Consider the following 27,281-nt stretch of genomic DNA (forward strand, 5'->3'; position numbering starts at 1 on the left):
TCTGATACGCCTGATCCTCTTCCTTCCTTCTTGAAACTCTCTTCTTTTGACTTCCATAACACTATCTTTTCCCTAGTTTTCCCTCTTTTTTTTAATTGCTTTTCCTCAATGTTTTCCTGGTTCATTTTCCTCTGTCCACCCTTTAAGTACAAAACACTTTTCTCCTTAAGAACTACTATCTTTTTTCATAAATTTGAATCTTTATACCTTGCTTTTCTCCCTGGACTCTAGGCTGAATATCCAACTGTCTTCTAGGCAGCTCCCCCTCCATTTGTCACAGGATCATCAGACTCAACAAGTATAATTGACTTTCTAGTTTGTTCACTGTCTGCCTTCCTCTTTTAGAATAAAAGCTCCTTGAGGACAGGGACTTTATCTTGTTCTCTGCTATATCCCAAGCACCTAGAACTGCATCTATCAGGTAGTGGGTGCTGAATATTCACTGAATAAATGTCCTAAACTGTTCGCCTGAACTCCTTATTAACTAAACAGTCTTCAAAAATCACATTGGAAATCTAAGGAGTCATTTTGATTACTTCCTTTAGTTCATCCCTGGAATCAACAGATTGCCAAATCTTGTTGATTCTATGCTTGAAATGTCTTTCAAACCTATCCTCCCTGGTTTGAGCTAGCAGCATGCTCACTCTATTTTAGTTGCTTCCTAATTGGTCTCCCTGCTGCTGGTCTCGTCATTCTTCCATATCACCTTCCACAGTTCCACCAGGGCTTTTCCCCAAATACACGGAACTCCAATGGTTCCGATATCCTAGCATGAGTCAAAGCTCTTCAGAACACGACTGTAACGCATCTTGCTAGTCTCTCCTTCACCATGCTGCCCCCATCCATCTTCTGCTCCAGCTACCTGTTCTATTACTCAGAACACGCATTTTCCTGCCTCCCAAAGTCTTGCTAAAGCTGGTAGTTCTGCTTACAATGCTCCTTCCTTCCTTCCTGTCCAAATAAATTATTTTACATAATTTAAGATGCAGCCTAAATGTCATCTTCTCTATGACTTTCTTGTATTGTTGCTCGATATGGTACTTTACTACTAATACTACTAATAATAAAAATAGCTAACACTGGACTTCCCTGGTGGCGCAGTGCTTAAGAATCTGCCTGCCAATGCAGGGGACACGGGTTCGAGCCCTGGTCCCAGAAGATCCCACATGCCGCAGAGCACTAAGCTCATGCACCACAACTACTGAGCCTGCGCTCTAGAGCCTGAGAGCCACAACTACTGAGCCTGCATGCCACAACTACTGAGCCCACGTGCCACAACTACTGACGCTCGTGCGCCTAGAGCCTGTGCTCTGCAACAAGAGAAGCCACTGCAATAAGAAGCCCGTGCACCACGACAAAGAATAGCCCCCACTCAATGCAACTAGAGAAAGCCCGCGTGCAGCAACGAAGACCCAACACAGCCATAAACAAACAAACAAACATAAATAAATTTATTTAAAAAAAAAAGCCAACACTGACATAGCCAGGAAATGGTGGAGTTGGGATATGAAACCTGACAGATTCAGGCCTCAGAATGACTGAGGCATTTATCATATTGATTGTACACAGTGGTACATAGGTCTCTTCCTGGATTGGACTATAATCTCCTTGCTGGCAAGTATGGTTTGTTATTTGAGTTCATATTACAGCACCCTGAATGGTGTTACTGTTGTTCAAAGAATCTGCCTTCTCCAATCCTGTCAGAGTTCAGTACAAAAAAATTCTGTAGTTAAAATAACCATTTGTCTGTACTGTGATCGAAAAAATGTTTAACAATATTTTATTTTCCAATTTTGCTTCTTCCTTTTTTTTTTTACAGCAAACTGTAATTGTCATTATAACTTCTTTCATTTAGCCTCCTTTTATAAATGTTCTGAGAGTCACCTAGATGCTTTCACTGATTCCATTTGTGGCTCGCTGAGTCTTTAGGTGTGGGCTGGGTCCTTAATCACAACAGTAATTCCAAATCAAAATGCTTCTTGGCTTGTTTCATGATGTTTATACACTAAATTGGTAAGGTCAACTGTGCTAGAAAGGACTGAAACCAGAGAGGGCAGGCTGTTGTCTAGCTCAGCAACAGTTCCTCATCCATAACCTGGGACAGTGAAGTGCAGAGAAGAGAGCACCCAGTGGCTTTTAGTCACTCATTCCTTTCCGCACGTCCTGGTTGTGCAAGTCAAGCACGTTACTTAACTTTTTTGAGTCTACTCCCTCATCAAGAAAATGGGGATATGAACACACCTGGTATGTTTGATGCAAGGATTAAATAAGATAATATACATAAAATGCCATACTCAGTAAGGCATGAACTATGCCTCTTAGTTCTCATCCGTTTCTCTTAACATAGTCTTCTTGCAATTAACACTGAGTGTTGTTCTTTTAACTATGTCATTAGAGTTCTTCCTAGCTGAGCAACTCTGCTACATTTGCTTTTTGGTGGAGCTCTACTTAGCTCACAGTATTTGGGTCTTACCGTGTAAAATGTTTGCTCTCCTCATGAACTTCCATCTCTGAGCTTTTAAATTCATTTAATTCTTTTCTTATGGCGGCCTGCAGAGTAGAAACAAAAACGCTTCAGCATCTTCTGTCTGCTAGAGTACAGCAGTGTATCTGCCATCTAGTCTCTACTGTGCTTAATTAACTCTGTGAGTGACTGTGACCCCTGGCAGGCAACCCAGAGGGAGGGAGGAAGCCAGGTCAACACATTGAGTGAAGCTCTGGGCCTGATGCATATCGCCTTTCCTGACACCCTTATCTCATAATAAACCTGAACTCTCCAGTTAAATCGAAACACTTGAAGACCTCCAAAGAGATATTATACTTTTTATAGTTTCCACAGCATGTAAAAATGCTTTTCCTGTTATAAAAGTGAAATATGGGTAATTACTAAAATATACCATCCAAACTCCCTCCAACCAAACATAACCACTGTTAAAAAATGTGTTGTATTTCCAGATTTTTGTACTCTGTGATGTAGCAGGGATTTTCTTCTGTTTCAGTTTTGGTGGTGGTGGTGAAGTCATTAGTATAAAGTTTTGGTTGGTGCATCTTGGTATTTTGTACCTTAGATATTTAACATTATACAAGAAGTAGAAATTTTGTTTATGGTTCCCCCTTCTAGTTAATGTCTTGTACCCTTCAAATAAAGAAAGAGAGACAAACGACAGACACCTTGTCAGCAGGGGTCAGTTTGGTCCAAGGTTTGTCAGCTCGCCGGTCATAATCATGAGCATCTGTTACCTCCACGTATTCATTAAACCTCAGAATCTTCCTGGCAAGTAGTTCAGCCACAGTTGGCCTTTGACTGAGCTGAAAGAAATGGAGGCTCTCAGTTCACTATGCCAGGAGTTAGGCATCAATCATGCATTCAAACTGCCTCTAATCCAGAGCTTCAACCTTTCAGTGCACATCGGAATCGGCTGGGGACCTTTAAACATGACTGATCCCTGGGTCCATCTTCAGAGATTCTGGGTATCAGGAGATTGTTTGTTTCTTTAAGCTCCACAGTGCATAGCCAAGACAGAGAACCATTGCTATAAACCAGTATAACCAGTGCTTCTCAAATTTCAACATGCATACAAACCATTTGGGGATGTGGTTAAAGTGTAGATTCTGACTAAGCAGATCTGGGGTGGGGCCTGAGACTCTGCATCTCTTACAAACTCCCAGGTGATGCCAATGCTTCTGCTCCGTGGACCACATTTTGGGTAGCAAAAGGGTCAGGGCTACAAATTCATATCTAATACATTAGAAAGTGAATACATTTAATGTGAAAGCAATATCTATTAATGGGTAATATTAAGGGTGAATTTCCTTTCACCATGAATAATGCCCAAGATATCAGATTCTGTAACAAATCATGATTTAAGGTTGAACAATCAGGTAACTTGCTCAATCTGAAGGCATTAAGTCCAGTGATGGCCTCTAGCCACCCCCAATCTATCAAGGATAACTCCTCTGGTCCTGGGGAAGGGGAGAAGTGGGAAAAATCAGGAGGAAAATGCCTAGATTCCTTGCTCTCTTGGGGATTCTTATACATTTTAAGAAATGTCTAGAGAACTCAGACCAACTCCAAGAATCTACAGGAGGTAATTACCAACTATTACGGAGGGAGGGAAAGGAAAAAGGGCTTAATCCCAGAGTTTAAGGGCTAACACAAGTCTGGTATAGAAAAGATTCTACCCTAACTGATTTGGGACCAATGAGAAAATCCTATTTGGTTTTTCATACTTTTCAGGTGTTACGAAGGGTAAAGTTCAGTTCTTTCTCTGATTAGAAAACCACCAGTTTGCCTTGCAAAATTGCATTCTACACACTCCTCCTGTTACCATTTCCACACATCAACAGCTTTTATAGTCTACACCAAAATCCCAGGTCTACCAAATAAAAGGTCAAAACTTGTGCAAACATTTATTGAGCACCTTCTTGTGCCAGGCTTTCTTTAAACAGTAAAAATGGGGAAAAAAAAGTTCTTATAATGATGTGTTGTTTTCTGTATTTTCATCATGTGTTCTATTTTCATAGCAATCTATGGCAATTCAAGTCAAATTTATTTCTTTCCAGTCAAATAGGTCATTCAAATACAAGACACACAGTTAAGTGGACAGACTGAGACAGTGTACCTTTCTAGTGAGCCGACGTTTAATCTCTCGTTTTTCTGCCTGACGATCAGCTTCATTTTTAGCTACAGTTTACAGTCACAAACAAAGAATATTACTTCAAAATGGCAATCTGCATATCAAACGTTTCAGTAATTACACACAGATATTTCTTTTTTTTTTTTTTGGCCGCACCCCATGACATGTGGGATCTTAGTTCCCCGACCAGGGATTGAACCCGGGCCCCCTGCAGTGGAAGCCTGGAGTCTTAACCACTGGACTGCCAGGGAAGTCCCATACACAGGTATTTCTTACAGGCTCCAAGTCAGAATAAAATACTTACTTTGGGACTGGCTAATCAAGACAATTTTCTTGTCAACTGGTGTAGTCAAATACTTAAGAGCATGGGTCAGCCAACTATGGTATCAAATCTGGCCAGCTGCCTGTACTTTTCCTGCCCATGAGCTAAGAATGGCCTTTACATTTTTAAATGGTTACATTTTGAATGGTCTGATAAGTACCTACATAATAGCTTCCTTTTGCTTTTTGGCCTGCAAAGTTGAAAATATTTACTATGTGCCCTGTAAGAAAAACTTCGCAGATCTTTGCTCAAGAGTAACCACTAACAATGGAGAATGGAGGTCACACTAGTTTTCACATGATATGTCTATAAAGGCTCCCACACTTGTAACCCTATGAAGCCTAATCCTCTTCAGTGTGGAGGTATTTAAGGACAAATTTCACCCTATAATCGGGAAAAATAAATCTGTACTGGATTAGAATGCTATTTCAGTTAGTCATTTACATAAACAGAAAGCAAATTAAATACATGGTCCTATTTTCTGACTTCGGAGGTATGAAAGCCTTAAGAGATGAAAAAGGCAGAACAACTGCTGCATTTGGGACTTGCTCTGGGGTCCCAGCTCTCAGATTCCACTAGGAATAGGAAGGTCCACTCCAAATACACAACCACTACCTTACCTCTCTTAAGACAGAGAAAAGTTGGGCAGCACACGCTGTCAAAACCTCTCAAATGCCCAAGGTAGGTGCAGGATACTATGAGAAAATTAAAATACAATTTTCTGGAGTATCCCAGTACACTAAACAATATCATAATGATGTCTTGTAAAGGAAGCTTGGGGGGAACTATGTTCCTTCAGGGGTAAAAAGTATGAGTACTCCTTCCTTGGCTAGAATACTCTCTCCTTGGCCCTTGCTGAAAAATGCTTCTCTTTTCTGTCATGTATATTAAAGTCAGAAACACACAAAGAAAATCTGTAAGACTTCATTTCCAAAGCTGGACTCACGTTGTAGTATGTTTCGTTGCTCTAGTTCTTCTGGTGTTGGTCTTTGACTCAGTCGTCTAAAAAGGAGATAAATAAGAATATTGTCTATGTTAAATCTCCCGGTCCTGTTTATAAAGATCTGATTATGAAACACTTTTGAAACACCTTATGAAAAGTGTTTATGAAACACTTTTCACACTGAAAGTGTTAATACAGATATTACAACATAAAAAGGAATTGTACAGGCAAACAGGAGGCCAGGATTCTAGTTCTAGCTTTGATGCCAGCAAGCCCTCTGTCCAAATAAGGTCACATTCAAAGGTACCAGAGATTAGGATTTATTTTGGAACATACAACTCTACCCACTACAACCTCCCTGACAAAATTTCATTTCCTTTGTAGTCTCTACCTCCCTGCCTCCACGAAAACACTCATCTGCTTTATTTACTCTCAACCTCCCTGCCCCCAGGCAACCAATGATGTTTTATGTAACTATAAATTAATTTTCATTTTCTAAAATTTTATATAAAATCATACAGTATGTACTCTTTTTTTGGTCTAGCTTCTTTCACTCAGGATAATTACTGAGATCCACCCAAGTAGTGGCATTATAAATAGCTCATTCCTGTTTACTGCTCTGTAGTATTCCATCACAGGACTATGCTCATGTTCATCCATTTATGTTTCGATGGACATTTAGGTTGTTTCTATTTCGCGTGGACTATCAGAAATAATGGAATGGCTGGATCATATGTTGTTTGATTTTTTTTAAAGAAACTTACAAATTGTTTTCCAAAGTTGTCTATTTTACACTCCCAGTCTATTTTACCACCACTGTGTGAGAATCCAGCTGGGCCTCATCCTCAGCAACTCTTAATATTATCAGTCTTTTATTATTTATTTTATTTTATTTTAAAAAACAAATTTATTTATTTATTTATTTTTGGCTGCGTTGGGTCTTCGTTGCTGTGCGCAGGCTTTCTCTAGTTGCGGCGAGCAGGGGCTACTCTTCATTGCGGTGTGCGGGTTTCTTATTGCAGTGGCTTCTCTTGCTGCGGAGCGCCAGCTCTAGGCCACGGGCTTCGGTAGCTGTGGCATGCGGCTCTAGAGCGCAGGCTCAGTAGTTGTGGCGCATGGGCTTAGTTAGTGTGCCGCATGTGGGATCTTCCACATGCCGGGCCCCCTGCATTGGGAGGGCAGAGTCTTACCCACTGGATCAACCGGGAAGTCCTTGCTTCTCCCACCTTTTAAAAAGTGGGTTGTTTCTTACTGAGTTTGGAGAGTTCTTCATATATTCTAGATATAAGACCTTTATCAGATACATGGTTTGCAAATATTTTTCTCCCAGTCTGTGGCTTATTTTTACATTTTTTTTTTTAAACTGTCTTTCACAGAACAAAAAATTTTAATTTTGATGAAGTGTAATTTACCAATGTTTTTCTCTTAAGAATCATGCTCTGAGATCATATCTAAGAAATCTTTCTTTAACCCATATTCTAGAAATTTTAGTTTTAGCTCTCATATTTAAGTCTATGATCCATTTTGAGTTAATTTTTTATATGATACACTGCATGAATTGAAGTTATTTTTGTGCCAGGACCATTTGTTGAAAAGACCATCCCTTCTCAATGAAATTGTCTTTGTACCTTTGTCATAAATGAGTTGCACATATATGGGTGGGTCTATTTCTGGGCTCTCTCTTCTGTTCCATTGATTTCTTTGTCTATCCTACCTTTACGTCAATACCATACTGTTTAGGTTACTTTAGCTTTATAATATGTCTTAAAATGAGACAGTGTTAGTCCTCCAATCCTGTTCTTTTTCACAGTTGCTTTATATTTCCGTAACAATTTTAGAATCAGTTTGTCAGTTAAAGCCTGCTGGGGGTACTTTGACTGGAACTGCATTAAATCTACTGATGTCTTGATAATACTGAGACTTCTGATCCATGAATATGTTATTTGTCTCCATATATTTAGGTCTTCTTTACTTTCTTCAGCATTATTTTATACTTTTCAGCGCGTAGGTCTTACACAATCCTTTGTCAGGTTTATCCACAGGTATTTAAAGATTTTTGATGGTATTGTAAATTGCTATTGTAAATGTTAATCTCTTGTATTTCTACATTTTAATTTTAGACTATTCATTGCTAGTGTCCAACAAGCTCTTCTAAGACGATTATGACCTGGGAAAAAACACTCAAAGATGAGCAACTAGCATTGCAATAAAGCAAAAAGGAATCTATTATTAAAGATCCCCATTCTTGGATGAAATATACAGTGTGGGAATATAGTCAATAATAATGTAATATCTTTGTATGGTGACAGATGGTAACTAGACTTATTGTGGTGATCATTTTGCAATGTATAGAAATATCAAACCACTATGTTGTGTACCAGGAACTAATATAGTATTGTAGGTCTATTATACTCCAAAAACCAAACAAACAAACTCATAGAAAAAGAGATCAGATTTGTGGTTACCAGAGGCAGGGGGTGGACAGGGGGAACTGGATGAAGGTGGTCAAAAGGTACAAACTTCCAGTTATAAAATAAATACATACTAGGGATGTAATGTACAACATGATTAATATAATTATCATGTATGTTGTATATCAAAGTTGTTAAAAGAGTAAAGCCTAAGAGTTCTCATCACAAGGAAAATATTTTTTCTGTTTCTTTTATTTTGTATCTATAGGAGACGATGGATGTTCATTAAGCTTATTGTGGTCATCAGTTCATGGTGTATGCAAGTCAAATCATTATGCTCTATACCTTAAACTCATACAGTGCTGTATGTCAAATATATCTCAATAAAACTAAAAGAAAAAAGAATCCCCATTCTTAACTAATTCCTAATCTTGATGGTCTCTTGCTGACACTCAGAGGGCCACAGTTCTGCATTAAAACTGCCATCAGCAAAGCCAGGTGTCTGAGGTAGGAGAGGAGAATATATTTTAATTAACAGGCATCCTTATTTAATTGTTTTTAAGGAATATGCCAGGAGTTCCACTTTCCGAGAGGAACATCTGAGGTGGGCAAACACTCGTCTGTATCCCTGGACTCTACGTGTAGTACCTATGCAGGAAGCTGGCCTGCATTCAGTCTCTCTATGCTTTTGGTTCCAGCTGACTTGAAAAATATAGTAGCACATTGAAAGGAGGCAGTTACATGGAACATGTGAAATAGATACAATGGAAATTATGTGTGTGATTTTTAACTGGGCTGGCACCTCATGGTTGAGCAAGCCAGAAGAGGCTTGCTGTCCTGGGAGCCACCTAAATCCTTAGAAACTTAAAAAAAAAAACCATACTTATGTTTATCTTATGGTGTAAAGCTGTGAGATCTATCTCATGGTTTAAAGCTCTGAGAGCTATCTAGTTCCTTAATTTCCAAACTCTTAGAAGATACCCATCTGTGTACAATATGTATTTTTAAAAATTATGCTATTTCTAAAATTAAAAAAAAAAGATACCTGCATGCTCCACCACAGAGTACGTCTCTAAGACATATACTGGCATAATCAAATCAAATCAATCTATTCTAAGAAAAGGCCTACCGGATCAGCGTGTTCGCAATCTGGTGCCGTATTTCATTCCACTCCTCTTTGCTTTTTCGAGGCCAAGAATTCATGTTCATTTCGGGTTCACTGGGTCTGTGGTTCAACTTCATTGCCAGTGTGTCTTTCCTCTTCACTTTGTTGGCCAGAGCACCTTTGTACAAGGGAAAGAAAAACATGTAGAAGCTTAAAGCTCAACCTCACCTGGAGCTAGGTAAGAGTCTGAACAAACAATATCATAATCCCAGCTTTCTAGCTGGCCTCTGATGATCCACCTAACAGTGAGGTGGGGGTAAAACTGAGGACATCTAAAAATCTTTTTAGCAGATGGCCTCAGACGGGCTAAAAATATCTTTTCACTTCTACCAGTTCTCTGTCTACATTTTTCTTCTTAGTAAGCGTTGCTAGAGGAGAGATGATCTAAGCAGGGGACAGCCTCTGAATTACAACACAGAGGCATTTGCACTAACACACCTCATAAGGCTCCTACTCTTAAAGCTGCTTTCCACTTTTAGGAATCAGGATTCTATTATTCGCAGATGTGTGTACATGAACATGTTTTTTTTCTTTGCCCCATGAACACAGGAAGCTCACTAGGCTGAAGGAGAGCATCACTTTTGTCTTTTCCACAAAGCCCAAATACCAACTTTCCTTTACTCCACATTCTTTAATACCATCAAGGTAAATAATTCTTTTAAAAAATTAATTAATTAATTAATTTATTTTTGGCTGTGCTGGGTCTTCGTTTCTGTGCGAGGGCTTTCTCTAGTTGCGGCGAGTGGGGGCCACTCTATCGCAGTGCGTGGGCCTCTCACTATCGCGGCCTCTCTTGTTGCGGAGCTCAGGCTCCAGACGCACAGGCTCAGTAGTTGTGGCTCACGGGCCCAGTTGCTCCGTGGCATGTGGGATCTTCCCAGACCAGGGCTCGAACCCGTGTCCCCTGCATTGGCAGGCAGATTCTCAACCACTGCGCCACCAGGGAAGCCCAAGGTAAATAATTTTTAAATCAAAACCAAACACATACAAAACTGATTGACTCAACCTACTGGGCTCCCTCTCACTGGCTTGTTATAACAACGGGAACAGCAGGGACAAGAGTCTTTCACAGAGCCTTCCAAGAGCAGTCAGCCAGACGACTCGATGGGAGAGGGTGCCTGCTTCCATGCATCTTACACTTGCTAAGACCAGCACACAGCTTTATCTGTAAGAGAACTTTCTCCTTCCCTTTCCCTCCTTTTCTTACTATGATGGCTTTCATCTTCATCCTCTTCATCTCGGTATTGAATAGGACCTTCTGAATCAGAGTCACTCTCTTTCCCTTCTTCTTCCTCCTGTAGACACTGCGGTAGTTTAGGAACGACTGAGGTAGATGCTACATCTGCATCGAATGCAAATATGTGGATCTGCTCCTCCTCTTCTTCATCGTCTGGACTAACAAATTAACATAATTACATTTTACATTTTCCTTTCAGAGACATAAAGAATAACTGATTTGCAAGGCAAACTACTGAATAACCATGAAAAAGTCCATGAATGAAATAATGTACAGTTATTTCCCTTAATTTTTCCATTCTTGCTAAGAAACTTTTTAGCAGCTATTAATCTAAAGGGCTCCGGGTTCAAATCCCAGATCTACAACTTATCTACTAGCTTGTAAGTTATTTAATTTTTCTGTAAATGTGAATGATACCTACCTTGTTGGCTTGTTGTGAGAATGAAATAGACAAATTCTAGAATGCACTAGTGTCTTGCACATAGGGCCCTGAAGATCAATATATAAGATGCAAGTTTGCTTTGGTCTGACTGAATGAGAAGATTACACAGCATCTAACACAGTACTTGGCTCATGGAAGATACTCAATAAAAATATTTAACCCATTTCCTAAACCAAGGAAGCAAAGAGAAGTAAGGATGAAAACTAACTTCTTTGCTTTACACTCTGGAGGCATAAAACTATGACTTAGTCTACTTCAAATTCCTAAACTGTCTCTTTCCAGGATGCGAAATAAATAATACCAGGAAGTACAAAAGATTATGGCAAAAAAACCAAAAAGTAGGATACTGCAACAGCTCTATAACAATTCTTTTAGTTATTAAGACAAATTTCCAACTTGCCAGGAAGTGTTGATCTTCAGTCACAATTCATCTGAATTTTAAAAAGACAGACAAAATAGGTATAAGTACCAATGCTACTGTGAACAGATTGAGTGTTTGGGAACAGATGAGGGAAAGAAAAGATGAGCAGTTTCAGTCTGTGGGGCTGGAATACTGAGCTATCTTTCAGAGCTCCCTTCTTTTTCTCTAGGCTTCTCTCTGTCCCTCTCTACTACCAGGTTCTGTGCCAGGCACTGGAGCTTTCAGATTTGTCTAATTTCATTCTCGCAAGCCTATGAGGTAGGTATTGTTTCTGTTTACAGGTTAGACAACTAAAGAGCAGGAAGATTAAGTAACATACACTACTGCACGCTAGTAAATAAGAGGCAGAGCTGGGATTTGAACCCACAGCTATCTTACTCCAAGGTCAATGTTCTTAAGCACCATGTTACACTGCTTCCCGTATATCATATAAAAATACATAGTGATTTTAATTTTCAAGTACAGAAGTTTATAATTTTTGTGTCATCATGGAAATTTCTGCCATGGAAACAATGTTATAGAAATCAGGAGAGTAAAAGTTCAAATTCAAGAACATGTCCTATTTGTTGAGTATTCTTCTTCATTTAAATTTATTCACATTTTCTCTCTATAAGTAATTTTTTCCAAGAAGGGCTAGCTAGAGTAAAGAGGGAACAAGAAGCAAGCTTTAAAGGCACTCACACTTTCAGCATTTCAATAGTGATGGGAAGTGACCTGGTCCGACCCAGGGTACTGCTGTCCTCAGAAAAGTTGTCACTGTTCTCGAAGAGCAATGAATGAGCTCTATGAGAGCCTTCCAAGGGAGGAGTGACGGGGAGTGGGCTGGTCAGGGCCTGCTGGATTCGGATATGCAGTGGGACTGGGGGAAGCCAAGAGGGTACATGGGGCTCCCCAAAGCTGTGGTCCAACATCCTCTTGGGTACTTCCCTTTTCTGACTTTCCTGCTGGGGAACCTCCTGGGGTAGGTCTAAGGAAGGTGGAAACTCAATTTCTGGCACAACTTGAAAAGTCTTAGCAGGGAATGGAGGGGACCGAGGGGGTTCTGGAGGTATATGAGTAGGCAGTGGGGGGGATGGGGCGGTAGGGGGGATCATCGGCAGGGGTTCGGAGCCCACAGAGCATGTGCTCTTCTCTTTCTGATCACTTGGTGCTTTTGTGGTGGTGGCAGTGGCAGCAGCAGACTCTGAGGTGGGTATCAAGGTTGATGGAATGCCTCTCTTAGGCGGTAAAGGTGGGGACAGCTTTGATAACAACGTACCACTGTTTATTGCTTGGGATAGTTCAGCTGGAAAAGAGAAAGCAACACCTCAATTTAAGATGTCTTTACAGTGCTTTGAGGGGCCAGCCCAGGGCCTAGAATTAGAGTTGAGCTCAGTCTTAATCTTTCGGGCAAATTATACCATTTCATGGCTTTGCCATTCCCTAGCTATCTCATCCGGAAACAAAATTAATATTTAAATATCTAGAAGGCCTAATAAATGTACAGAGGTGTAGGAAGACCACTACCTTAATACTCTGATGAGAAACTTCTCACTTCTTTACTATGATAATAGACATGACAACTTTTTATGACTTGATCTTGGTGTAGATAAAGTTAATATGAAAAAAAACAAAAAAAATGTCGCTAATAAGTTCTTTTGTCTAACAATACTCCATTAAAAAATTTAATCATGCAGATTGAAACAAAAAAACAAACACTATCAGGCATTGTTACCATATACTGATAAATAATGATATCTAGCTATCTCAGCACTTTATTATTAAACTATCAATGATATCTTGGATTTTCATAGCAAACGCAGAGGCCTTTGAAGAAAGCAAGGTGCTTTTCTGTCCTTGACTTCATATTCTTCTTATACAAGAGATCATCTTTACCATTTTACAGAAGGAAAAACTGAGGCCACAGAAGTTACATGACTTGCCCAAGATCATACCACAAACTGGTAAGGACTCAGCTAGTTCCCGGGACTCATTATGAGGCTCCATCGTCTGGATCCTACTGACTTTGTTTTTTATTAATGTCCACACCCCTTCTTGTCCTTTATGTCCAATCCGCCATCTCCACTCTTCACTACGCTATGGGCTCCTTGACAACAGGGCACCCGTTGTCTCTATCAGCATATTGACAGGGTGGGGCACAGTGCCTGGCACATAGTGGGTCCTCAATACATGTTTACTAGATGAGAGGACCCTACCCTGTATCATGACAGTATATATCCCTATGTGATCCCCCAAAGCCCATAACGTCTCAGGTGTTGATTCCACAAAGTCCCTTTGGAGAGTTCCAAATGGCTTTTAAGAAGTGGATCTACGCATCACAAAAGGTCAACCTTGCAAAATAATTAAAGAGTAGTTCTCTCGGTTACCAACCTCCAACCTTCTACCCAAACCCCTCACTTGTTTTCAAACGTTTTATATGTCTTACCTAGAGAGCAACACTTCAAGTTTGCCTAAATTAAAAATTTAACTGCACTGAATCCCATTCCATTGGCAGCATTCAAAGTAAAAGTCTAGCTAATCTGATAATGCTTTAATGTCACTCTTTATAAGTAAAATTTTAAAAGGTCCTCCTAGAAAAATACTGCATACACATATAAAAAAGGATTCGAAAAATGTGAATTTCAGGATCAATAAAAGATATTTTTTGGTAGACTGGATTTTTGCTGTCTGTCTAAAAGTAGTGGTTAGCTATTCCATCTACAACAAAACCCACCCCTGACAAGACCAAATTTGAGTATTTTAACATTTAAATTGATAAAGTAAATTACCTTTGGTAATTTAAGGAAAACATATACCTGAAAAGTAAAGGAAATGACCTCTGGTACACATACCCTCTGGTACAAATACCCAATGGCATTTGGCTGTAGTTCCGTGGGAAAGATGCCAAAATGTTCGTTGGAGGGGTTACAAATTCCCTTCATCTGTTCAGTTATTTATGGTGGTCCTTCCTTAGTCCCAACACTACTAATTAGTCCTAATACTATTATGCCCGTTAGTAGACATAGCAATGTCTAAACATTGGTTTCCAAATGTTTGGGTTTCGTGGACCAATACTATTAAAAAGATTCTCAACCAATCTCAGGTTGTCAATTTTTATTATTTTCAACTAAGGCTTCTTTTTTTTTTCCGGCCAAGCCGCGTGGCTTGTGGGATCTTAGTTCCCAGCCAGGGATTGAACCCAGGTTCCCAGCAGTGGAAACATGGCACCCTAACCACTGGACTGCCAGTGAATTCCCTCAACTAAGGCTTGATATTCAGTAAACCACTTATGAACATAACCCCTGCATGGAAGAAATGGTGTTTTAACACCAAAGAATTAGGAAGGTCCATAATTTCAGAATAAGGATAGTCCTTTTTTTTTTTTTTTTTTTTTTTGGGCTGTGTTGTACAGCTTGTGGGATCTCAGTTCCTCGACCAGGGATTAAACCCAGGCCACGGCAGTGAAAGCTCGGAATCCTAACTATTAGGCCAGCAGGGAACTCCCTAAAGGATAGTTCCTTAAATCAAGTCTACTTAACCTTAATAAAAACTCTGTGAACTATCCTATTTTTCTTTTTCTGCCGAGGACCACTTGTGGACTGATGTTGGTCCCTCAGTCACAGGGCCTATTGCTTTGGGCTGTTCATCTGAGGCCAAGACTGGCCTCTGCAGTTTAGCCCAGGATACAGTACACATATTATCACTTTTTAATGTTGTCTTACCCTGAAAAGGGTGGAGTACTACTGGTTTAGAGCAGTGGTTCCCGATGTGTGGTCCCCATACATGGAGAATCAGCATCATCTGGGAACTCATCAGAAATGCAAATTCTCAGGCACTACCCCAGACTTACTGAATTAGAAACTCTAAGGGCAGAGCCCAGCACTCTGTGTTTTAACAAGCCCTCCATGTGACCATGATGAGAACCCCTGTCTAGTTTGAGAACACAAGTATACAGGACAGAGGTCTGTACTCCAGAGTTGAAAAGGCTGTGCTTGGTTTCTATCTTTCACTAACTGCAACCTGAGTCAATCACAACTTCTTCACATTCTTATTGCCCTAACTATATAATAGATAAAATAGATAAAACTTCACAAGGAGGTTTTGAAAATAAGTATATGAAAGCTCCTCAGTCCTCAGAGATAAGTCAACACAGCACTATACATCCAAGGTAGTGATAATAATAATAATAACCTTCATCCTGTTTTTATCAAGCTCCTCCAACCTGCTATAGTCACAATGAATTCTAAGCCTGTTTTTCAAGGTTCTAGTCACTCCATACAATTTGGTTAATTAGCCATCTGATGAGCATACTTTTTGTTTCTCCAATCATTAACAAAAACTTTAAGCAGTACTAAGCCTAGTATCATTTTTCTTGAAAAACTACCTTTTTTCCTCTCTTCCCTTTCTTAAAAATTCCTCTAAATTTATATAAGGAAAACTGACCTAAATATAATATAATATATTCAGGTAAATATAAAAAATTTACTAAACCAATAAAAAGTTACTGGTTATCTTCCCTGCTTTCATTCTTCCACCATTTATTTTATTAAGAGTAGCATTCTTAACTCTCCTGAGACAAAACATGATTTTATCAGGATAATTTAAATATCTTTACAGTTCCCCATGAATGTACTACGCCAGACACTGAATCACAAGTTACACTGGCACCTATACAATCACCTTTTTATCTACTGGATTTATGCTGAAGGAAGGCATTGGCAGTTTAAAGTAGGTTAAATAAAAAACCCTTTTCTCCAAGCAGGTCAAACCCATTGTGGTCTTCACATGTACAGTCCCCCAACTACAAACAGTAGTTCAGAAACATTGTTTTAGGAAAGTAAATATTAATCCCCCAAAACTTGAACCTAATTTTAGTGATATTTGACACCACTCTGTTTCCGTTTATAGCCATCTGCCTCATTTTCAAGGCTTTTTTCTATATTGAGGGCATTCAGAGGGACAAGCTATGGAGAACTCTCTCACAGACCAAATCAATATTGTACCAGCTATCCAATAAAACAACAGTCTAAAACCAAGCCAAACCCCAAACAATGGAAATCTAAAGACTTACTTACCAATGACAGGGTTGCTATTTCTGTGAGCTGGTTTAGGGGGAGGGATAGGGGGCTGCTTGGCAGGGACTGTATGAGTGAGGCTTGGGGTAGCAGTAGTGTTAGTGCTGGCAGGAGAAGCAGGCAGAGTCCTGGGTGCTTGGGAAGGGGGGACAGAGGAATTAACAGTTTTTGCTGGGTTCGTGGCAGCCGTGGTGGCAGCAGGTGCTGTGGTGATGGCAGTGGTGGACGTGGAGGAGAGTGGTCTTGCCGTGCTGCCAGAGGAAGTGGCATCCTTTGCGTGCTCTTCATTTGCTTCGTGAGAAGAGGACAAGTGTCTTTTAGGGGGAAGTAAAGGCTGTTTGGGTACATTCTCAGGAATGGACTCTGCTTCAGAATTAGGCTGGCTTCCAGTTGAGCCTGTGTAATAACAGATGTGATTTAAAAGGAAAGAGTTACAAGACAGACTGAAAAAAGCTAACACAACCATAGCTTATGGTCAACTCCATCCATTATTTAATGTATAGATTGGTTTACGGACACAGCTTTCCAACCTCAACATACTTAAGGTATCTGACACTTTCTCAATCATAAGAGAGGCTTGTTATGGTAGTGATTCTTCATACAAGAGCCAGGCAACTGGACACAGAGTCCCTTGGGTGGAGGAGGAGGAATGTGCAGCTTGAAAAAGTCCTACAGTTATCTGATAGTTAACATCCTCTTCCGTCCTTGAGAATCACACATTTAGGTATTTTGTGAATACAAGAATGAGGGGAGAAATTCTACTTAAAGTGGCAACTAGGTGAGGAACTGCTAGAGGAGAACAGAAGTCCCTCTGGATTTTATTTCTCCCCTGGCTCTTGTAAACCTCTGAAGTAAATTAGAATGACTGACCCATGGCTCTTAAACTAAAAAATGCAGAGTTAATTACCTAGTCGCTTCTTTGGGTCCTCTTCTGGAATAGGCTTCTTAAGATTTGCTATTCTTCTTGGTTCTTCCTCTACTTGGACTGGACTAGAAGGTCTGGCGCTCCCTATGGGCGTGGTATGGCCATTCTTTAACGTGGCACGGCTCAGCTTCCCTGGGTCCTCACCACCTGCAAGGTCCAAAAGAAAGAGCACACTGATGGACTGGGTGTGGTCAGGTAGGGAGAAGAGTTGGCAATTTCTAACCTTTCTTATCCCCTTTATCCAACCCTCTTCCTGTTTTAGCTTATTATTTAGATCTAAATTATTTAGATTTTATAGTAGTAATGAAAATAAGTAATTCTTTTTTCCAATAAACATTTGATTGTCTATTATGTGCCGGGTGCCTTGCTACATGAATAAGACAGATTTATTTCACACAAATGATTACAATGCTAAATGTTAAGAGCTATTATGAGTGAAGTGCTATGGTACAAACGAAGAAACAATTTTCTTGGGGGTGGGAATGGGGTTAGAAAAGCTTCACAGAAAGTGGTAGCTAAACTGAGTCTTAAAGGAGGAGTAGGAGCCTGCCACTCGATGACAAGATGAGGAAAGACCATGTAGGAAGAAGGAATAGCATGTATGAAGGTGTGAAATTATTCGACATGTTTAGGAACTGACAATTAGTTTGTCCTGGCAGGAGAACAGGACACATAAGAAAAAGTTAATAGGAATGGAAAGGCAAGCAAGAGCCAGGCTATGAAGGGTACCAAGCACCATGTAAAAGAGCCTGGACTGAATCCTGTAGGAAACAGGAAGCCAAAGAATTAAAGTAGGAGAGAGATATGATCTGCTCTGTCTTTTAGAAAGTTAATTCTGAGAGCTGTGAGAAGGATGGATTAGGCAGTGACTGGAATAGGAAAACTAATAATGAGCAGAATGTAGCTGAGACATAGCAGAGGGTGCCTGAGGGCATTAGGAGTGGACAGCAAGGGGGAGAACTGATAGACACATCAAAGGTAAAACACGGTACACATGATGAATCCCTATAAGCTAAACTGCAGGAATGACCACTAGGCTGCAGGCTTTGGGATGACCACTCATCGCTATTAAACTTTTAGGCAAGATCCTTTTATGGAGGAATTTGACAAGTGTTCCCAGTTACTGCTGAGGTTTCCTTTGGAGGAGAGAACTGAAACACTGAGGTTAGAGACTGAAAACTGTCTCACCTCCTAGTGTCATGGGAACTGGAACGATTTGCTCTCTAGTTACTCTCTTTGTTTTCCATAGGGAGACACTCTTCATTTTAGTGTCTCTTGAGTTAGTTCCTTGAGTTCTCATAGACCAGACTCCCTCACCCCAACCCACCACTTCCTACTAAGAGATTAGACAGTATCATTCTTCATACAGTCTCAGAAAGAGGTGGAGCTTGGGCTAAAAGCAGTAGAAGTCTAAGGCAAATGAGCACTGAATGAAAAATGTACTTCTAAAGTGAAAGTATTCTGACTACTATTTTTTAAATTTTAAAACAGAGGAAGGGGCAAGATGACAACTATGCAAATGTTGTAAGTTACTGCTTATGTTAATATAGCGCACCTTTAACAAAAACAGGACTTTCTAGAACATAAAGCAATGAATCATTTCAAAGCCCCTTTCTTTTTTAAAAAAAATTTATTTTATTTATTTATTTTTGGCAGCATTGGGTCTTTGTTGCTGCGCATGGGCTTTCTCTAGTTGTGGCGAGCGGGGGCTACTCTTTTGTTGAGGTGCTCAGGTTTCTCATTGCAGGGGCTTCTCCTGCTGCGAAGCACGGGCTCTAGGCACACAGGCTTCTGTAGTTGTGGCACGCGGGCTCAGTAGTTGTGGCTTGCGGGCTCTAGAGCGCAGGCTCAGTAGTTGTGGTGCACGGGCTTAGTTGCTCAGTGGCATGTGGAATCTTCCTGGACCAGGGCTCGAACCCATGTCCCCTGCATTGACAGGCGGATTCTTAACCACCGCGCCACCAGGGAAGCCCAAAGCCCCTACTTTCAAAAAACATACAGTGAAAGGTAAAGACACATTACTAATTAGTTTCTACTCAGCACATACCAGCAAAAGTGATCAGTCATCTTGCAAGTTACTTAATCAGGATTGTCTACTTTGAAGTAAAACTTCTTATATATACATATATTTTTAAAAAAATAAATTCATTTATTTATTTTTAGCTGCGTTGGGTCTTTGTTGCCGTGCACGGGCTTTCTCTAGTTGCAGCGAGCTGGGGCTACTCTTCATTGTGGTGCGCGGGCTTCTCATTGCAGTGGCTTCTCTTGTTGCTGAGCACGAGCTCTAGGCGCATGGGCTTCAGTAGTTGTGACATGTGGGCTTCAGTAGTTGTGGCACGTGGACTCAATAGTTGTGGCTTGCGGGCTTTGGAGCGCAGGCTCAGTAGTCGTGGTGCACGGGCTCAGTTGCTCCACGGCATGTGGGATCTTCCTGGACCAGGGCTCGAACCCGTGTCCCCTGCATTGGCAGGTGGATTCTTAACCACTGTGCCACCAGGGAAGTCCCAAACTTCTTATGTTTAATGCAAAGGGTTTGTGCTAAATGCTAACAGAATAGAATAGAATTAGAATCTGGCCTCAACATCTATGGGTGCCTCTCAACCCCCAACCCAGAAAATCCATTACATATTTTATAATATAGTCAAGTCAGAACCATAATCAAGCCAAAAGCCATCTCTGAGTATGAAAAGAACTGCAAGGTTCAAATACTGCTTTTAGCCTAAACTGGAGATATGTAAGCCAGGCTGTGAGGCCCATCTCTTAGTTTCTTCTTTTTTTTAAAAAAATTTTATTTATTTATTTTTGTCTGTGTTGGGTCTTCGTTGCTGCATGCGGGCTTTCTCTAGTTGCAGCTAGCGGGGGCTACTCTTAGTTGCGGCACGCGGGCTTCTCATTGCGGTGGCTTCTCTTGTTGTGGAGCATGGGCTCTAGGCACGCGGGCTTCAGTAGTTGTGGCACACAGGCTCAGTACTCTTGTCTTGTGGGCTCTAGAGTGCAGGCTCAGTAGCTGTGGCTCAAGGGCTTAGCTGCTCCGCAGCAAGTGGGATCTTTCCGGGCCAGGGATCGAACCCATGTCCCCTGCATTGGTAGGCGGATTCTCAACCACTGTGCCGCCAGGGGAGTCCTCTTAGTTTCTTCTTACAGAGTACAGTTTAGGTCAGTTCTCTGGTTGGCAGAGGGACATCTTGTCCAATGGCTACAATTCACTTAGCAATTGGACCTCTGAGCTTGCTTCTAAGCTGAAAACAACTTGGGTCAAGAGCCAATAGGAAGCATATGGCAAAAAAGACTGAATGAAGGTGAAAAACAAGAAAGAAGTAATGTATGGGGTTTGGTGAGTGAGCAAGAAAGGTGAGAGGTAGGAGAGGGCATGGGTTGAGGAATGGCTATTATCAAAAAACAATGGCCAAAGGCGTTGCAACAGAGGCATTATAACTGCAGTTACCCACCTAAATACCTAGAAGTTTTTGTGTCCTACTGTAAAAAACAAATAGACTCATGAAAATTTAGAAAATTTAGAAAACTAGAAAGAAAAAAATCCCCTACATTCCCATTCCAACATCCAGAAATAACCAATGCTAATAATATTTTAGTATTTTTCCTTCAAGCTTGTTTTTTCTACTTAAGCTTTTATATAGTTGAGACAATAAATACATAATTTAATTAAACTTTGCAAATAAGCAATACATTCAAATGGTTCAAAACCTAAACAGTATAGTATTTCATCGGTTTGGTTCCTTTCTTCCACCAACCAAAGGATATATTTTTAAAACTTGGCTTTCATATTTTGTCTCACGCTAAGTAACTCTAATGTAAAGAGAAATGAAATGCAACCAGTGTACTACAGCCTTACTCTTCTGATAAGCTGCTTCATAAAAGTCACACATTAGAGAAAGTCCTGACATTATTAAACCAGCAGTGAGTGCTGAAATACCAAAACATAATCTTTATGACAGACAAACGAGAAAGATTAGGGCAGCAATATGGGCCTGGAGACAAATTTGGTATTGAAAAAAAAAAAAAGAAAGGAAATGACAGTACTGCAGCTAGCACAAAGCTGAGGATGTACAAAGAGACAGAGAATGGTTGCCCTAAGGATCCTTCACCAACCACTCAACTGCAATTCCAGAGTTAAAGACCGCAGCCAGATAAGGTAGGTACTTGGAAGGAAGGGTGAAGGAAGCTTTTTTTATTCCTCAGCAAGAAAATGGACTTTAATACAGAAAATTAGGCGGTAATTATTGGAAGGGGTTTACCCCCTAAGCTGAGATTCCTTAAACAAAAAAATCAATTATTCTCATTTATGTTTTAATATTTTTTTCTTCATTAGATATTTTCATTCCCACAAAAAATATATGCTCATTTATATGCAATAAAGGGGTGGGGGAGTGGGAGGTACAAACTACTGGGTGTAAGATAGGCTCAACGATGTATTGTACAACACGGGGAATATAGCCAATATTTTGTAATAACTGTAAATGGAAAGTAATCTTTAAAAATTATACAAAAAATGCCTTCTTAAAATAAATCAAATATAGATGGTATGCCATGGAATTCCAGAGAAATATCTTATCATTATTTAGTATTTTTCATTGTCAAGTTTAATACCAGTAGAGAAAAATGTACAAAATAGAAATGTAAATTTCAAAGACATATTACAAGGAAAACACTTGTGTGATCATCATGGACATTAGGAAATAAAATGTTTTCAGAGCTCTGAAGCCTCTCTCTCTCCCTAGTTACAGCCCTTTCCTTCCCCCACAAAGCAATCAATCACTCTCCTAACTCTTAAGATAATCCTTGCTTTGTGTTATTATAGTTTAACCACATAAGCATGCATCTCCAAACAGGTTTTCCTTTTTCTTTTTTTTTCTGTTTTGAAGGCATTTATTTCAACAGTTTATTCATTAAAACCTCCGGAGCTTTAGTCCAAAAAGTTAGTTTCCATTTTCTTTTGATAATCAGGAGAATCAACCCACTTTTCTAAACAATCACTTTTTTAGATCATTTACTGAGAGAAAGTATCTTTTAAAAGCATGTTTGGAGTGAATCTGTAAGCAAAAATTAGTAAAAAGGCAAGAAGAACTTTTTATTCCTCAGCTCAATCTCAACTCAAGTTTAACTTTTAATTATTTCCTATCTTGTAAGAGTCATTGCTGCCATTAGGCCTTTCTTTGTGAGGTGGCCAGTTTTCTCCTTAACATAGTTCACTAAACTCATTTTTTTTTTCCCAAACATTGTTTTTTCTTCACACTTATAGAAATGATACAATATATATTCTTTCATGACTGACTTCAATTGCTCAGTATTACTTATGACATTCATATTAAAGCATGTAGGTGTAGTTTGCATTGCTGTATAATATTTCATTTTATCAATGTGTCACAAATTATGTATATATTTTACTATTGATGGACATTTGGGTTGTTTCCAATTTTGCTCTACTGTTAATAAATATTGCTGCTATGAGTGTATTTATACATATCTCCTGATACACATGTATACATATTTTTGTTGGGTATATACCAAAGACTGCACAAAGGTTTACATATCTCCAGCTTTCATAGATTATGCTAAACTTTTTTTCAAGGTGATTCTTCCACTTTAACACTTCCACCAATAGGTGTATGTGAATTCCACTTATTTCATACCCTCATCAACTCTTGTTCTTGGTCATCTGATTAATTTTAGGTTTTCTAGTTTATACGTAGAGCTATTTTATTTTGGTTTTAATTTGTATCCCTTAATTACTAATGAAGTAAAAAACCCACCTTTTTGTTTATTGGGCATTTGTATGTACTCTTCAGTGAACTGTCTGTTCAATGCTTTTGCAGACTTTTCTACCACATTGCCTTTTTCTTTTCTAACAGAAGTTATAAAAATATATATTCTAGATGCATGAACAGTTTTTTTAAGCCCCCTTCCCTCTCAACAACAGCAATAATAAAGAAAGAAAATTCAAATACTTTGTCAGAACCAAAGACCAAGTGTACAGAGACAGGCATATGCTATTTGCAAACTCACCCTGCTCAGAGTCTTCCAACAGAACCCCTCTTTTAACCAGCTCTTCTCTCGGTTTTCGCATAGATATTTTTCGCTCTAAAACTAACATTAAATTGGAAAACAACACTCAGAAATGTGGCAGATAAAATTCACCTCCTTAGGTAAAAGAATAAAGTGATTCAATTTTCTATTCTTAGGAAAGAAAAGAACACAAAAACTAACTTTGAATTTAAAAACTTAATTTCATTCACAACCTGTGCTATTGGGAAAATATCAATTCCAAAAAGAACTATCCTTTCATAAGTTTAGCTTTTCCTTTTTTTTAATTTTTGGCCTGCCACCTGGGCCCTTGGCAATGAGAGCGAGGAGTCCTAACCCACTGGACCGCCAGAGAATTCCCTCCTTTTTTAATGGAAATTGCAATAATAAGATATTTATGGATGAACTTCTTCTGGGAGGAAGTGGCCAGAATAGAAAAAAAGAGGCATCTTATATCTGCTGTAGTTCAGGAGCTCCATCTACCACTCAACTGATAAACATTAACCCCATCAAAATACCAACCTAGGAATGAGGATATAGTATATATGGCTTAGTGAGTGACCACTTGTCTTTTTAATTAAAAGATTCAATTCCCTTTTCAAACAGGGGGTTATAGAAACTTGGGAAGAGAATGAAAAAGTTAGGTACTTCCAATGGGGAACTCTCTAACTCAGAACATATATTTAAATCTTAACATCTCACCTTCTGATGTCTCTTTGAATTTATCGCTTTTTTTTTTCCGCCATTTCCAGGGCTTGAAGATCTTGCCAAAGCCTGAGAACTTGCTCTTCCTTTTGGTAGGAGGTGTTGTGTCTCCTGCTTCCACACTGTCCATGACCATGCCTGGGTCTGCAATGGGCTGACCTGCTTCTTCTGTTGCATGGTGAGAGGGAGAAAGGGAAGAGAACAGCCAATTTATTATTTCAGCACAATCTTGAAAATGTCCCTTCCCCTCTCTTCCTGTGGTAGTTGGAAAGGATCAGAGCAATGATAAAATAATCATGCAGACAGACTCCTTGACGTCACATGGACACCAAACGTCAAAATCCATAACAGGTAAACTACTAAGGAGGAAAAGGAACCAAACGGAGCTGACATCATTTTAGGACAAAAATTCAATGAGATGATCATAACCAGCTCAAATCTCTTAAAGGCACACACACGCACAAATGTGGATATCTTCCCAATGTGCATGAGATCTTGCCCCAATGTAGGCTACTGCTGTTGCTATGCTCATCCTCTTGGCATGGGGGAAGGCCTGTCCCAGCTAACACCACTATCTCTTGTGTCACTGAAGCAGAGAATTCTACCATCAGTGAGTGAGTCATTATTCTCTGTTAAACACTGCCCTCCTTTTCCAGGATATAAATAGCTCAGGGAGGGGGGGTAACACTTAAGTATTAACACCTTACTTGTATATGTTATCAGATTATTTTCTCCCTTCGCAAAAAAGACCTTAGGTAGTTTTGGAGTATTGGAAGGGGCTTGGGGGGCGGGGTGGGGCAGGGGTATTAGACAGTGCTTCAAAATAAAGGAAAACTTTCTTGAAAGTAGAGATGAGATTTCAGTTTGCTTATTACAATATTGCTTTAGGGACAATCCTGATTCTAAAGATTTGACAAGAAACATAACTGACATGATAAATGTGCAGGATTGAAATGAAAGGCCATGAGTCCCTCATAATGACCACACATGCAGGGTTTAGTGAGTGAGCTATAGTGGCAGAGAAAGGAGCAGCCAAGACTCGGCCAAGAATAATAAAAAAAAGCAGGAAGGCAACAAAAAAAGCAGGAAGGCAACACAATACAACTTTGCACTCCACCTACTGTCCCAGCGTTCTTTGGAGAAGTCTAGAGGAGAAGAAAAAAAAGAGTCATGTGGAATAACAATCCTGGAATTAAATTGGGACCTTTACTTTATAGAAATACATCAAGGACCACATACTGTATAATCACATGTAATAAGTTAACATGTTTATTGTAAACAATTTCACATTTGAAGCAAATAATGCATTTGGAGGTGGGGGGGACAAAAGGGGAAAATATATACACTAAAAAAAAAAATCTCTTTTAATTCAATAGATATTTTTTCATAAGAGAAAATACACAATCAACAAGCATTAATTTTTTTAAAGAAACACTTGACAAATTCAATCTTTTTTCAGTTGATAGATGCTGAGTCTAGGGAAGTCCGTTGATAAAGGTAAGATTTACACAACAGTAATTATCAGAGCGACTGCAGCAATGGCTGCTGATGCATTACTTTGCTATGCCTAAGATGACATAGGCAAAACAGGGGTCTGGTTCCTGAAGTGCAACAGATGAAGATGACAGAGGAGAGTGACTCTTTTCTTTACTTGAGGGCACCTTGGGTCTCAACTACTTTAATTCTTTACATGAAATGCAGTAGAACATGGTTATAACATTGGATCATATTTTTAAAGTTTAGTTGCTAGAGACTTAGAATAACTCCTGTCCTAACAATTTCCCCTCAATGGTACCCTGGGATGGACCGCCAAGAGTGGCACTAGGGTGAACACATGGTACTGTTTTTAGGAGTGAGTGCTTTAACTAAGACAGTATTCTACCAATTATGGAATGTCAATGAGACCTGGACACATTTCAGAGCATTCACGATATCATAACATTGATATTTAACATATGTTAAGGATAACACTTTCAGAAATGGAGCTAAGTAACATAAGCTGTTCATTCTCAAATAGTAGCCTTCCTTACAGAGACAAGGAAGGACTGAAATTTTAAATCTCTTGGTAACCCACCCACTGAGTGAAATTCACTGAGTTCCAAAAGACACACAGGAAAATGCCTGTTTGGTTAAAAGTAATAGGGAAGATAATATAAAAAACCAAAACCAAAACCAAAACAAACAAAACCCCAAACTAACAGTATGAAAGTAAAGGTTATTAGTGCTATGTGATGCTTTTACAAAGAAAAATAGCCAAAAACTTTAGGAATGTGAGGTGGTAACATATTCACAGAAAAGTTCCTGTCTGTAAAGTCCTCAAATGAAATATATCCAATCTAGCCTGCTTCCACTATCTTCTTGGATATCTAATCACCTTCTAAAGTAGGATTTAATTCAACCCTTTTAGTTCTTCATTATATTGAACAACATATTTATGTGTCCTCTTTCTCTTATACATTCAAAACAAGAAAATCATGATATCCTTTCAAGCATATTTATGCCTGCTAGCATATGAACTCAAAATAAGTTCAGTTTATATTATGTCACAGTGTGTGTGTAAAATACCAAAAGCTTACAATAAAAATGAATGCATCTGCCATCAAGGCACTGAATACAAAAAGCAAAGAGAGCAGTACTTTTTTTTTTTGATGCTTTATGAAAATGTGTTTAATCTTCATGTCCATAAAACTTTTAGAAACTGGTATGCCTCTTGCAGTGAGGTTCAGCCACACCCAGTCCTGACCCAGTTATCATCCCAAATTCATTCATTCCTATCCTTATATTCTCACAATCTCCTTTCCTTCCCCTTCTCCCCTCCTCACTTTCACGACAAACAGAACATTATTTCCATGGCACCCAAATATGTTCCAAATACTTGGAATCAGCTCAGTTGCCTTTTCAAAACACAGAATCTCCAGGAGCTGGGACCTAGAAATCTGTTTTTAAAAAATTTCCCAGGCAATTCTTATGATTAGTC

The 27,281-nt window shown here is 39.4% G+C and overlaps 1 protein-coding gene and 1 long non-coding RNA gene across 16 annotated transcripts in view; one reads left to right on the forward strand and one right to left on the reverse strand.

The window, feature by feature from the left end:
* LOC309650376 overlaps positions 1–27,281 on the forward strand; it is a 90,173-nt gene that overhangs the window by 31,518 nt on the left and 31,374 nt on the right. The gene's annotated exons all lie outside the window — the stretch shown is intronic.
* Positions 1–27,281, reverse strand: part of PHACTR4 (phosphatase and actin regulator 4) — a 150,937-nt gene that overhangs the window by 2,684 nt on the left and 120,972 nt on the right. For 5 of the 15 annotated variants that reach the window (XM_082440148.1, XM_082440146.1, XM_082440147.1 and 2 more), the window contains 12 exons: positions 25,426–25,449; positions 24,302–24,472; positions 23,582–23,662; positions 17,540–17,704; positions 16,633–17,028; positions 12,260–12,863; positions 10,686–10,873; positions 9,443–9,596; positions 5,906–5,961; positions 4,623–4,684; positions 3,172–3,309; positions 2,474–2,550 (listed from right to left, as the gene is read on the reverse strand). In XM_082440148.1, coding sequence (XP_082296274.1) covers positions 2,474–2,550; positions 3,172–3,309; positions 4,623–4,684; positions 5,906–5,961; positions 9,443–9,596; positions 10,686–10,873; positions 12,260–12,863; positions 16,633–17,028; positions 17,540–17,704; positions 23,582–23,662; positions 24,302–24,472; positions 25,426–25,449 — 2,116 coding nt within the window. Of the gene's footprint in view, positions 1–2,473; positions 2,551–3,171; positions 3,310–4,622; positions 4,685–5,905; positions 5,962–9,442; positions 9,597–10,685; positions 10,874–12,259; positions 12,864–16,632; positions 17,029–17,539; positions 17,705–23,581; positions 23,663–24,301; positions 24,473–25,421; positions 25,450–27,281 lie in introns of all 15 variants that reach the window. The other 10 variants (XM_082440143.1, XM_082440141.1, XM_082440142.1 and 7 more) reach the window with 2 other exon arrangements.

This window comes from Balaenoptera physalus (assembly GCF_965194825.1).
Source record: "Balaenoptera physalus genome assembly, chromosome: 1".
Classification (NCBI taxonomy): Eukaryota; Metazoa; Chordata; class Mammalia; order Artiodactyla; family Balaenopteridae; genus Balaenoptera; species Balaenoptera physalus.